This window comes from Tympanuchus pallidicinctus, unplaced genomic scaffold (assembly GCF_026119805.1).
Source record: "Tympanuchus pallidicinctus isolate F22 unplaced genomic scaffold, pur_lepc_1.0 scaffold11, whole genome shotgun sequence".
Classification (NCBI taxonomy): Eukaryota; Metazoa; Chordata; class Aves; order Galliformes; family Phasianidae; genus Tympanuchus; species Tympanuchus pallidicinctus.
The window spans coordinates 24,070,770-24,084,867 of NW_026294627.1; the positions used below are offsets into that span (position 1 = coordinate 24,070,770).

The 14,098-nt window shown below is 44.3% G+C and overlaps 1 protein-coding gene across 4 annotated transcripts in view; it reads right to left on the bottom strand.

The window, feature by feature from the left end:
- The window catches only part of RNASEH2B (ribonuclease H2 subunit B), a 44,834-nt gene extending 32,794 nt beyond the window's left edge, over window positions 1-12,040 (bottom strand). For 3 of the 4 annotated variants that reach the window (XM_052670878.1, XM_052670877.1, XM_052670876.1), the window contains exons 1-2: window positions 11,898-12,040; window positions 390-461 (exon numbers count right to left, since the gene is read on the bottom strand). In XM_052670878.1, coding sequence (XP_052526838.1) covers window positions 390-461; window positions 11,898-11,961 — 136 coding nt within the window. In that variant the 5' untranslated portion in view covers window positions 11,962-12,040. The remainder of the gene's footprint in view (window positions 1-389; window positions 462-11,897) is intronic. The other variant, XM_052670875.1, reaches the window with a different exon arrangement.
- Window positions 12,041-14,098: the final 2,058 nt, after the last annotated feature.

A 14,098-nucleotide genomic window follows, 5' to 3' on the forward strand; every position in this document is an offset into this window, starting at 1 on the left:
ACTGTATCACTTTTCTGACTCTGCCTGTTTATTTTACAGCATAAGATGAATGGTATGAAGCCTAAATTTGGATTTAAAAAAAAAAGCCAAAGTTCAACACCCAACACTGCAAGTTCCCCAAATTAAATGCATTTAAAAACACAACTTAAATTACAATTCTTTTTTGTGCTGCCAATATTCCTGATGAATAAACAGTTCAACCAATTAAAATTATAAAAGAAATCCTAAATGTTTGCACAGCATTAAACTATCTGGCATCAACAGCAGTATCTCTGGCACATAAGACTTACATTATCATCACTATTTCAGCTTGCAAAATACGAATAGTTTGGTGGTGGAGGGAATCAACCAAAGCATTAACAGGCTCATGTCACAATTCCAAAACTTGCCTGTGCTCGGACTGCGGAGTTTTGTAAACATAGGTTCGTTGTCAGGTGCTGTAGGGGGGTCGGTAGCAGCCTCTGTGGAGGGAAAGGGAAAAGTTATGAACTTGAGAACTGAGAAGCATTTCACGTTCTGCCATGCTTCTCCAAGACGTTAAGAATTAACTGGATTGACACTATTTGAAAGCTCACATATTTTCTGCTTACAAAGTTATATGCCTCAGCCCAAATCCATCCTACCTGATCAAGGTACCTAAATTGTGATTCCAGACTTCTGGCACTTTCTGTTTGCCACAGAAAAGATATGCACCTGGGGATGATTTAGATTCTGAAACCCAATTCTCCTCACAGAGCCTCAAGCAACAGTACTCCTAAGTTCGATAACTCAGTTTGATAATGAACTGATGTGTTGCCTTAATTAGTCTCAAAGATTATTGGAACACTTCGGTAAATAAGGCGAACCCACAAGCTAAAATACTTGTGGGAAGAAACAGTGGTCTTCTATAGCATTCAGGAAGTTTCAGATTATTCAGCAATATGAGGCAGGAACTGTCTGAGTGGTTGTTAGTTACGTGAAAAGTATGCACACTTGTTTATCTGTTGTATATAATCTTAAAAAACAAAGAGTGCATTTAAGAGTGCAGGAAAAAGAAGCTGAGAAAATACAGCACTTCTGGCTTAGCCTCCTCATGGTTGTGCTCTTTTCTGTGTATTTAAGCAAAAAAAGTTAGACAAAAAACAGAGCTGCAAAAGTACAATTTCGATGTGAAATTAAAAAAAAAAAAAAAAAAAAAAGAAAGGAAACAGCTCCCATAAGGACTGAAGCTTGAAAATCATCTTTAAGGATCCTCAGTTAATTATATTCTATCCAAGTTCTCTCTGTAGGGAAAGTCTAACTTATATTTATGAAAACAACTTCCTACATCTGACTGAAGAGCAACATGACAGCATCGTCTCTCTTAACTTGCAGACTGCCAGTTCTGTCCCAGTTCCTCTCATAAACGCATTCATCAGAGCAAGGAAAATAACTAAAACATTTCACATCCATAACTAGCATCCAGACCCTGGAGAATGGGCTGACAGGGACCAAGCTGCTGGTTGGGTTGCTGGGCTGCTGCTGAAAGAGGAGAGAAGCAGCAGAGGTGGGCTGCGCATCTACTCCCAGGGGAGGCTGCTGGAGGGAACAGAAGTGTGATGCTGCCCTTCCCTTTTTGGTAGTATCCAGGTTTAATGACACAGAGACTACAAACTGCTTTTCTGTGAGAAACAAGGAAATAGGAAGCTCAAATGCATTCAAAAATAGCCACCCCCTGCCTGAAAGCTGCTCCCTAACACCTCAGGAAAGGACAGGTGGGTGGACTTCTCACAGGCTGTTTGTTCTCAGGTACCTCAGTGGCTGAAAAAAAAAAACAGAAAACAAACCCAAAGCCCGAAACAAACAACTCTCATCTTTCACATCTACACCTGGGTACTCAACTGTGCCCCAAACAGAAATCGCCCAGATGAAGCCGTAAGCAAGGCTTAAAGAGAATGTCTTTTTGTTTGTTTGTTTGTTTTTCAAGTGCATTCTGTGGCAAAGTATTGGAAGATAATGGTTCTTAAAGGTGTTTGAAGAATTTACAGCCATTTTCTTCCCCTGAATTTTCAGTTGAGTCTTCAGGTAGGTTGAAAAAGTACTTGAAAAAGTTTCAATATAAGTTGGGAGGTTTTTAATGGAAAAAAAAGTCCAATTTGCTAACCAGACTTACTTCATATGCTGATACATAATCACACACGGTTGTCAAGCTACATTTGTCCTGGCAAAGGAGAACTTCAAATTTCTATAGCTGTGTATATTTCATTTTTTGACCACAGTTTAACATTGCTGTATTTTTTGTTACTTTTTAAAACGCTGCCGTGATTAATGACAGCGAAAGAAACACACTGCATGTGTTTACTTTGATGTGTTTCATATGAACATGTGAAAATATACACACCAAATATGATTTTCAAAATTTAAAACACAAAGCAAAACAAAACAAAGGAATTTTTAGCGCTCACTTGCTCCGCTTTCTTCATGAGTAGATTTATGAACACTGGGAACACATCCAGCCGAGCCCTAGCTGCATCTTGTAGAACGTGAACAATTAAGCAGACAACCCTTCCTAATGTAGCTGTTTTTAATGAAGTCTGCATCTTTATTTAGTTGATGTGTTCATTCCCCAGCTTTCTGACACCAAGTGCATGTTCCATCCTCACTGGGATGCCCGCACGTAGGGAGCTCAGCTAAACCACTGCAGGGCTGCAGTGCTGACCCCCCTATCTCACACGGCACCCTGCAGATGGGACACACAAAGGGAAAGAGGGGGCAAAGGAAAATGTGGTTTCTCCCAGCTTCTTGTACCTTGGGTTTCTTCTACCTGTGTTCAACGCTCTGCTTCTAGGCCTAGTCGAAGTATCCTTCTGTTACAGATTGGCCCTACTAGATGTCAAGCTGGCAAATAAAAAGAGGCATTTGGGAGAATGCCTGCTTGGAAAACTGGATGCAATAGTAATGAGGCCTTATGGGCAAAGGAGGCCCTATTTATCTGAATTTAAACACTTACTGACTAGGAAAATGCTGAGCAAGGGATTTTCAAAGTTAGGTGTCCAAAGCCTTTCTGGTGTGTGTTCTGGCCTTCCACCAGAAGAAAGGTAACTGGATTTCTTTAATGTCATTACATTTATCAGTCCTTGTGTTTGGGCAAGGATCTGTTACAGCTAAATAAACAGACTTCCTAAAAAGTGGTTCTGAAGAGATTTTCTAGCAAAACTAAGTTAAAATAGGTCTAATTCTAATGGAAAATGACAGCTAAATGTCACTACTCTTAACAGCAACTTTTTCTGTAGCTCAGCTGACACAGAATGTGTAACAGAATGGAAAAACAAGTGAGAGGGATCGCACTCTTCTGACTGCTATGCTCTCTCCTAAGCATTGGGCAGAGTTCAGCTGCAGGCAGCACACAGCTGTACAGCACAATTCCCCAGCAGGTGTGTCAGTACAGCACGCCTCTCTCCTAGGACAAGTCTCATTGCAAAGGTACAAAAAAATGGGTACAAGAGTACAGAGGGGCCAATTAACCCCATCCCAGTGAAAAAGCAAGCTGTTCCCTAAGCTGCCAGGGAAGACAGACAGGCAGACACTTCCATGAGGCAGCTGGCCCACCTCAGTCCTGTCTCGCGCCCAGAGAGTCCCCACATCAGTCCTGCAGAAACAAGCCAGGAGCAGCACCACAACAGGGAGCTCTGAGATGAGCAGGGGGCAGGACAACCAAATGCCAACACCAGGCTGCTAAGTTGGCACACTTTGCTGAAGCTACAGCCTACTGTGCATTCACTGGTAACCAAGCTGCACAAAGCCCACCTAGAAGTGTGGGTGATACATCCACCAGTGGCACTGGAGTCCACAGAGAGAACCTCAGACTCCTGAAGCTGAGCTACGGAGACCGTAAAAGCTTTATAGCAGCTTTCCATTACAGAGAAAGAGAAAAGCCTACTGTATTTTGTGGAGGTCAGACATGCAACCAGGCAAATTCTGTAAAACGTATAAACAGAACAAAGTGAAAATGAACCAGCTGTCTAAGGATTTCTGGCAACAGCTTGTTCCACAATGGATTGATATGAGGCATTAATGAATCCAGCCATTAAAAAAATAAAATGTTGCTGGTATTGCAACATGAATGAATTGGAAAAGAACATAAAACTCCCACTAAGATCTATGAAACTGTTACAGATGATGCAAGGTCTGTTCACCTTTTTTTTTTTTTTTTTTTTCTTTTTCCCCCCAAGAAACTGCTTATAGATACTATATATAACAGACTAATATCAAGTTATATGGAATTCCCATGAAAAAAAAGCTTCCAGCCAAGCAAGCAAAAGGCTGTAAATATCTGTCAATTGCGTAAGAGGAAAAAACCCTCCACCACCACCCTACAAAAAACCAGGATCATTTAATAGTCTGGAATTATAAAGTTAAGATTTCATTTAAAAACAGATATTAAACCATACGTCACCTACACAAGTCTTTTCCATTCCCTTCTGAACTTTGAGTCAAGCAAAAAAGGTGTGTCAGATGGAGCTCATTTAATGAACATTTTATGGAAGACTGAACTATGCAGTCTAGAGGTGCAAATATGTTAGATCTAATATTTGTTTTATTTACATTCCTTCCAGAATCAGTCAATCCTGAAGTAAATAGCTTTAATTCAGTGCCTGTGCTAATGGTACATGAGCAAAGTCCTCTGTCCTGCAGCACAAACTGAAAAGAAGCCCAACAAAAAATAATCCAGAACTTTGTATCATTCTCACTTTTAATATCATAGAATCATAGAATCACCAAGGTTGGAAAAGACCTAAAAGATCATCCAATCCAACTGTTCACCTATTACCAACAGCTCCCACTAAACCATGTCCCTCAACACAACATCCAGCCTTTCCTTGAACATCCCTCGGGTCGGTGACTCCACCACCTCCCTGGGCAGTCCATTCCAGTGCCTGACCACCCTTTCTGAGAAGTAATACTTCCTCATGTCCAGCCTGAATCTCCCCTGCCGTAGCTTGAAAATATCCTTGTAACTTTCAAGGTAATTATGTATTAGTGTAATGAACAAATCCAGGTATGCACCGACTGAGGACACAGTTCTACAAATGGCTTCAAATACCAAAATTCACAGGTCATTAAAAAATACAATCTTGAGTTCCCTATCTCTCCTGCTTTCTTTCCACTCAAACCAGCAATTCTGTGCCACATGGCAAGTCAGCTCAGTTTGCTGATCCAGCCGTGAAGAAAACACTCATTTCCACCCAGATCAGTAAACTACTGCCACTCACCATACAGTTACACATGGAAGAGAATCTGTGGCAGCAGCAGGCAATGCAGAAAATAACCTATTATGTTCTGTATGTGACAGTGGGCTCCTCGATTAGTTTAAGAGTATTAGAAAACTAGATTACATGTGAATTACAGAGGTGGGAAAGCACGAGAACAGCCACAAGACATCACTGTGTCCCTGGCTGACTATGCTCTAGAAGAGTGCTACACAGAACACAGCTCCATCACCTCTGCAAACAGCTGCTCTCCTGCACGCTCGCACAGAAGGCAGAGCTTTGCATGAGCACCTACTTGATTTTTGGAGATCTCACCTTGGTCTTTACTCAGTTACGATAGTTTGATTACCTCACCCTCTTATCCTCCTGACCGTATGCAGCACTGGCTTCAGCAAAGGGACTTCTGCAACATTTAATATGAAAGCTAGAACAGCAATCTGCTTGGTAATCACATTTATTATCTGCTGCCTTAAGCAAACAACATTTAATGCAGTGTAACTGACACCCTCTTAAGCTGTTTCTGGCTCCCACTTCACCTGGAAACATTACAAGAAAGAGGTTTAATGAGATACAAAAAATGACACCAAGTTTCTATCTTGAATAAACCTTCCCATGGAAATGCTTGAGGAGTCCTATGTCCTGGTACACAACCAAGCAGCTGCACTGAATGGTAAGGGTTTTGCTTAAGAACAGCCTTTAGCTTTGCCTTATGCTGTCACAACTCACTTCTGAACCCAAAAACACGTGCTCACAGGCTCACTGGCAGTAATGGAGAATACTAACTCAGCTGTTCCTGCAATCGAGAGGCTGGGCAAATTGTGCAGAGAGGTTGGGGGTGAATGATGAAGTCAATCTTGAGAAGTTCAAGAACAGGTTATCACTTGAAAGGCTAAAAACTTCAGACTTCCCTTCTCAATATTTATAGGGTCAACACCAGTGCAGCTGTATTACTGGCTGAATCAGCCCTATTCCCATGTGCAGAGAGGCCTAAGTTGGCATATGTTGGTCTCTTCCAAGCCAGATGGCAGAAAGCAGAAGTAGGAGATGGTGTTACACATTAAAACATCTCTTTTCAGTTCTTTTATTTGCTATGCTTCCTTCTGGCTCCTTAGCTTGCCAGTTTTATCTGCTTTATACAGCTGAGCTCAGCATGCATTTTAAGAGATGTAAGAAATAGTGCAAATTACCTGCAGGCAAAGGGCTTTGTTCAAGAGATGCAAATGCCAGTTTAGGGGGAGTTTAAGAAAAATATGCATATTCACACTCATTTATTGAGAAGGTGCACATTATTAATATGTGCACATAAAATGTAAGAAAGATTATATAAATATAATTCAGATACTTAAAAATACACATTTTTAATTGTGAGCACTATTTCCATGTTCTCTCTCCAAATTACAACTGGCCCACCCCATTTCGACATTTGCTACAACTTCTGAATCAAGTTTTCTAGCAGCACAGCACTGTGGGCTATTTTGCAGCAGATGCTTTGAACGATTTTTTTAATGTTAAATAAAAGCAAGCATCAAAGTGCTTTTAAACACAAGGTGTGAGAATGGTCAAGAAAAAATAGGGAAACTGCCTACATCAGATTTCAGTGCAAACTGCATTTATGCATTACACAAAAACTTCTTTTGATATGACGTCTTCTCTCAATACAACCCCAAATTTTCAAGTAAAATGCGTCCTCTGTTGTTGCATGTTGACAGAAGTTCCTCAGTCTCATTTGAAAGAAAGGATTAATTTAATGCATGCTTATGCCCTATGGTTTGGCATCACAGTTCATTTATTTCTGCCTCCATTTGACTTTTGGCATATGAAATTTGTTCAAAAAACTTGCCAACCATTATGTGAAACCGCTCCTTTTATTTTTAAATAAGTAGTTCCTAAAAATAATAGGACTGTTAAAATCCCTCCCTTCGTGCAGCCCTTCCAGACCCACTAAAATAGCAGCTCTCATAAAACAATACAAAAGCTAATCAATTTGCTGGTTAAGAAAACAAAGGAATGAAAAAATGTAGTAATCTAAACTTATCTACTTCAGAAAAATAAAAGTTGAACTTAATCATCAGCTTGCAGCTAACCCCTACTTCTACTAATACAGAACAAATCAAATGCAGCAGTCTAAACTTGGGGTGTAGAGAGGAACATCAGACTTAGAAAACCACCTTCAAATGCTGACCTCTTTGCTAAAGCCAATGGAGGATATAAATATATCAATTCTGAGATAACAGCTCCCCCTGCAAAACTGTCCTTCACACCCCTCCCCAGTCAGCAATTGGCGCATGTGTTTGGCTGCTATTGGTAAGGCCAGTCTGAAGCCATTAGATAAGAAAGCTGCTTTGTTATACCGAACCTAGATCAGACCTGTCACACAATGGTATTTGGCTCTTAAAGATCCCTACTTTTACAAACCTACAGTTAGATGAGGTCTCATTATTATTTCTTTTTCCAGCAAAAATAATTTATAGCTCTTACAATTTTCAGAGAAAATGTTGACAACAGACTCTATAAAGCAAGCAGAAATATCCTATATGCACACTTAAAAAGCACTGCAGAATGAGGGGGTATGATTTAAAAAACAAACAAACAAACAACAGACAGAACCTCTTCCACAAATGCATGTCATTAGCAACATACTGGCTGGGAGATAGATGGATTATAATCCTCAGGAGCCACTTTGCTTCCCTTGCAACTATTCAGTAGCTAAACCTATGTAAGAGGAATCATAGAATGGCCTGAGTTGAAAAGGATCACACTGATCATCCAGTTTCAACCCCCTGCTATGTGCAGGGTTGCCAACCAGCAGACCAGGCTGCCCAGAGCAACATCCAGCCTGGCCTTGAATGCCTCCAGGGATGGGGCATCCACAGCCTCCTTGGGCAACCTGTTCCAGTGCGTCACCACCCTCTGTGTGGTGCCTCCTAAAGGAGGAATCTGTATACAAAGCTCTACATTCTCAAGGGGAAGGGAGAGAAGTGGACACAAATGTAATATAACAACCCAGATTATCCAAATACTATGAAAAATGCAGAAGAGCACAACCTGGAAACTCAGACACCCAAAAGTGAAGTTCATGTGGGTCCTTCGATACTCAGAAATACTTCAGTATCTCTACCATGACTCCTCCAGTGCTCCAAATTTGTCGTCTTAACCATAGATGTCAACCACCCCCATTCAGATTTCCAGCCAAGCTCATAAAATACCCGAACGAGGAGCAGAGCAGGTTTGCACAGAGCCCAGTTCAGGTCCACGAGGACTTATTTCAGATACTGCTGAAAGCAGCTGTACTGCAATACTGGTTCTAGAAACAGCAGAGATGCGTTAGCATGGCACAGCACTTGAAATAAGAAACTCTCAGTGCTGAGCAGAATCTGCTATAGGCCAAATCTGGAACCTGTATAGCCACGACATAGTTAATCTCCATCTGGAGAAACGGCCCAGAGAGCTGACTTGACTTTAAGCACAGCTCAACCGCTACGTGCATGTCCAATTTTTCCATCCTCACCAAGTATACACCCTAATCACCTCACTCCATATGACCAATCCTCCCTTTTTCTGATTGCTTATTACTTTCTCTTGGTGATTCACATCCATAGAATCAGAATAGTTGAGGCTGGAAGGGACCTTTAAGATCATCTAGTTCAAAGCCCCTGCTACAGGTAGGGACACCTCCCTCTAGACCAGGTTGCTCACAGCCCATCCAGCCTAGCTTTGAATGCTTCCAGGCAGGGGGCACCCACAGCCTGTGTGGGTAACCTGTTCCACTGTCTCACCACCTCACAGAAAAGAATTTCTTCTTTATATTCTGTCCAAATGTACCCTCTTCCACTTCAGAACTATTCCTCTTGTCCTGTTGCTCCATGCCCTTCTAAAAAGTCCCTTCCCAGCTTTCCTGTAGGCCCTGTTCAGGTACTTGAGGGCCTCTATAAGCTTCCCCCAGAGCTTTCTCTTCTCCAGGCTGAAGAGCCCCAGCTCTCAGCCTGACTTTGTAGGGCAGGTACTTCCAGCCCTTTGAGCATCCTCATGACCCATCCTCTTCAACAGCTCCATATCCTTCTTGTGTTGGGGACCTCAGAACTGGAGGCAGCACTGCAGATGGGGTCTCACAAGAGCAGAGTAGAGGGGCAGAACCCATTTCACAAGCTTCCTCTAAATGCTCATGATAAGGCTGCACACCATCCAGCAGTGCATGCTTCAACAGCAACTGCCATAGTCCAAATAAGAATCTCACCTTCCTTACATCTACACTTTTACATACAAATAGCGAGAGTGCTCTGACACTTTTGCAAGAACAGATAAGATTCTGAAAATGGTGTAAAGATTAAGAGACATGAGTAACACATGCCAGTATTCAGAACTCCAGCCACAACCTCACCTTGCTCTAGAAAGCTACTAAATGGTCAGACTGACTGAGAAGTACTGACAGTTAAGAACTCAAATTTCAGTTCTCAGAGCTTTAATTCCATACTCACAACAGACTGTTCTTTTTTAGACTCCTATGTAGCCTCTTTGTGGAGACAGTTATCATCTGCAGTCATACAGGAACGTCTAAGATGTCACAATCAACGTAACATGAACGAACTTTCCAAGTGGAAAACGTATTAAGTTGTATAGAATGATATGCATTAACTTTGCAAGCTGTTCCACACAGATTGCTCTGGTGAGTAGTCCAAACTAACTTAAGTACCTGAAATCAGGGCCTTGGAAAGTGCCTTTACTGTGAGAAAACTTTTGGAGCTTCTTGCATAGCATTAGAACATGTCCTTCTTCTTCCTGCAAGGTAAACTTGCCATTTACACTTTTTTTTTTTTTACAGCTCAGAAATATGCTCTTTTTAGAGCTAAAAAGCTCTAAAAAACAACAGATACTAACTTTAAGAATCTCCTTACACAAAATCTGTTAAAAAAAAAAAAAAAACAAAAAAACACAACAAAAACTATTACATTTATTTCATTTCAGCAGTCCTACTCATATGATTGGCAAGTCTTATCAGCAATGGAGTTCTGAAATTATCAGCCAGTGATCTGTTAAAATTGCTGTGCACCGCAGGGTTCTAGTAAGGCTTAATAAGCCTTCTTACAGGTCTGGAGCACTATATAAATTTTGTCAGAGCTGCACTGGCATAATTGGTAATACAAACTGTCTGGCTCTGTGGATGTTACAAGCTCTGGCTCCAATCCTGCCAACTCTTACGGAAGAATTTAACTTACTGCACAGAACCCACTACTCGTGCATATATTAAGCATATTTGTAAATATTTACACAGTATGGACATCTGTTGACACAGCCAGTCATCTGATAGAGGATTCAACTTAAATCCTAGTCTGCAGGGAAAGGAATTCCTCACTTGTAAATTCCTTTCTTAGGCATCAAGTACGTCAGTTCCAAAGGCTGGAAGTGAAAAGCTACAACCTGAGGAAGAGAGGAGTCAGTGAAACTGTAACAATTGGTTCTGTTGCTCTTGTAACTAGAGCAGCCCACTTTCTCAGTTCCCCCAAGGCGGAGCCCCTGCCTGGTTTCCAATCCTTGCAGAACCAAACTCATGCTACACCTTCCATCCAAGGGTGCCATTTAAAGCATTTCTCACATCATCACAGACACTTTCACAAAGCTCATAAAAATACTCCCGAGAGCTCCTTCTTGTTATCAGGTTTGGTTGAAATGAACACAAGAGTTCAAAAATTTTGGGTCAAAGAAGAAATAGGCACAGTACAAAGCTGGCTCACAATTGGGGAAGTTTCACTGCCTTAGGAAATCAAATTAGTAAAAGGGCATTTAGCAAAATACTTCCTTGCTCTGTGTCTTGGAGAGTGAAATAGGTCGTGTTCAAACATCATCCTTAACACTATAACCTTTTGTGACTTGTGAAGTTAAAGCCTTAAAATCTGATACCAGCCAGAAGTGAATGTAAAAGGGGGAAAAACATCCAACAACGCTTACTAAATGCAAAGGGAGAGAAGCCAAGACAGCCATGTTTACAGCCCACGTACAGTGCAAAATTGTTTTCAGTTGGGAGGAAGCCCTAAAGGCCACCTGTTCCGGCTCCCGTGCAAAGAGGGCCACCTCCAGGGTGCTCCTGGAGCCCCACCCAGCCTGACCCCGAATGTCTCCAGGGATGGGGCATCCACCACCTCTGGGCAACCTGCGCCAGTGCCTCATCACTCCTACTCTAAAAAAGCTTTTCCTTATTCTAAATCTCCCCCTTTAGTTTGAAACCATTTCGGCACGGCAGACCCTGCTGCCTGTCCCCTTCCTCCTTACAACCCCTTGAGGCACTGACAAGCCGCTCAGCTGTCCTGAGGGCAGCCCCAACTCTCAGCCTGTATTCCTAGGACACGTGCAGGCCTTGCTGCCCTGCTTACAGGATCTTCATAAAGTACAGAGACCTCACGGCCGATGAGGGTGAATGTTTCCCAATGAGCTTGTTAACAAAACTGAGGCACGGCACCGCCTGCCAACTAAGACGGCCCTACCACCACAGGGAACAAAGCACCTCGCTGCGGTGCGGGATTCCGGGGGTCCTGTCGGGACTTCGTGTCACAGAACCGGGGCCGGCTGCACGCCGCAAGGCACTCGCCTCCTGCCGAGCTCCGTCAGCGGGATGGGGCGGGCGAGCAAACGGCGCTGCGGATGAGCCCGTCCCGCCTCGGGGCCCCGCGGGGTTACCTGGTGCAATGAGCACCCACCGGTCAGGGTGCGCGCCCACGGGCCGCCGCTCCGCGCCGTGCATGCTCCTCCACCCCCGCCAGCCGCTCCCGCCGCCGCTCCCGCCGCCTCCACAACATGGCGGCGGGGGCGGGGCGGGGCCGGCACGAGGAGAAGCGGGAAGAAGCACCGCGCGCCCCTCCACACGAGCGCCGCAGGGCACCGCGCCCGGCGGCAAGAAGGCACCACCTCGCGGGACGCAGAGGGGGAGCGGGAGCTGCGGGAGATGCGGCGGCTGCGGCGGCGCGCATCACCCGCTCTGTCCCCCCTCCTGCTTGGGGAGAATGGCACGAGCCGCTGCAGGCGGGGCGGACGGCGGCAGAGAGGCTCAGTGTCGTCCCACCGTGCGGCTTTCGGTCTTGGGGCGCGATCGTAGCTGGTAAGTTCTGTCAGGCAGAAGCGTCCTTCTCTTACCGCTGCCCCGTCGCACGTTTTGCTTATGGAGGACGGTCGGGCGGCCACGGCTGCCCCGCGCCTGCTGCTGCCTGTCTGTGCTGAAATAAGGTCTTCCCTGCGGCTCCTCCAGCCTGAACAATTCCAGTTCCCTTACCTGCTCCCCATACGACTTGTGTTCCAGACCTTCACAGCTTCGTTGCCCTTCTCTGGACACGCTCCAGGTTCTCAATGTGTTTCTTGTAATGAGTGCCCCAAAACTGAACAGAGTACTCAAGGTGTGGCCTCACCAGAGCTGATACAGGGGGATGATCGCCTACCGGCTCCTGCTGGCAGCACTGCCTCTGATACATGGCAGGATGCCACTGGCCTTCTTGGCCACCTGGGCACACTGCTGGCTCATGTTCTGCCAGCTTTCAGCTAACACGTGTTAAAGCCCAGACTGGACATGGCCCGATCAAGCTGCTGTCATTGGCCCAGCTTGGGGGTCCTGGTGGACGAGAAGCTGGACATGAGCCAGCAGTGTGTGCTTGCAGCCCGGAAGGCCAACTGTGTTCTGGGCTGCATTAAAAAAGGGGTGGCCAGCGGGGAGAGGGAGGTGATTGTCCCCCTCTACTCGGCTGTTGTGAGGCCCCATCTGCAGCACTGTGTCTGGGCTTGGGGGCCCCAGCTCAAGAAAGATTCAGAGCTCTTGGAATTGGTCCAGAGGAGGGCACTGAGATGATCAGAAGTCTGGAGCACCTCTTCTATGAGGAATGGTTGAGGGAATTGGGCTTGCTTAGCTTGAAGAAGGCTCTGGGGAGTCCTCATTGCAGCCTTCCAGTACTTGAAAGGAGCATATAAACAGGAGGGGGAACGGCTGTTTATGAGGGTGGACAGTGATAGGACAAGGGGGAATGGTTTTAAACTGAGACGGGAGATTTAGGTTAGATATTAGGAGGAAGTTTTTCACTCAGAGGGTGGTGACGCACTGGAACAGGTTGCCCAAGGAGGCTGTGGATGCCCCATCCCTGCAGGCATTCAAGGCCAGGCTGGATGTGGCTCTGGGCAGCCTGGTCTGGTGGTTGGTGACCCTGCACATAGCAGGGGGTTGAAACTGGATGAGCATTGTGGTCCTTTTCAACCCAGGCCATTCTATGATTCTATGATATGATTCTATGATTCCAGAGGTGCATAATATCCTGGTAAATGTGTCCTGCACCTACCAATAGTCCCAAGGAGACGCAGTCACAAATCTGGAACCATGCATATGCATACATGTGCACGTGTACATAAACTTATTGTTACCAGCACAAGAATGGGCTGATGGCCACTGTCCCAGAGATTTAGAAGACAAACATTGTATGTTATCAGAAGTATTAAAGTATACATATCAATTGTAAATCTCAGAGATATGAAACAAATATTAAAAACATACTGACGTTTATGCCCCCAAACATAACACAGCTAACCAAGGCCAACATATGCAAAACAGCTGAGCTGATGTAAGGCTGAAAAAAATAATTTCCTCAAGTCAGAGCATATACATTCATAACTCTGAGATTACACTAATCTAAATTTGTTTTTTTAATTTTCCTGTTTCTTTTTTTTCCCCTGCCTGAAGTGAGGCAGGATATAAATGCCAAAGACCACACTGCACCATGTGTTTTGAAGAAGTCCCTGCTGAAATCACAGAGCAGTTCTGCTTTCAAAGTGACTGCGAGTTGCCCTAGCACGTGCCTGGATTGCAGCATTTGCTGATGGATCTTGTAACACTCTTTGGTACTTGT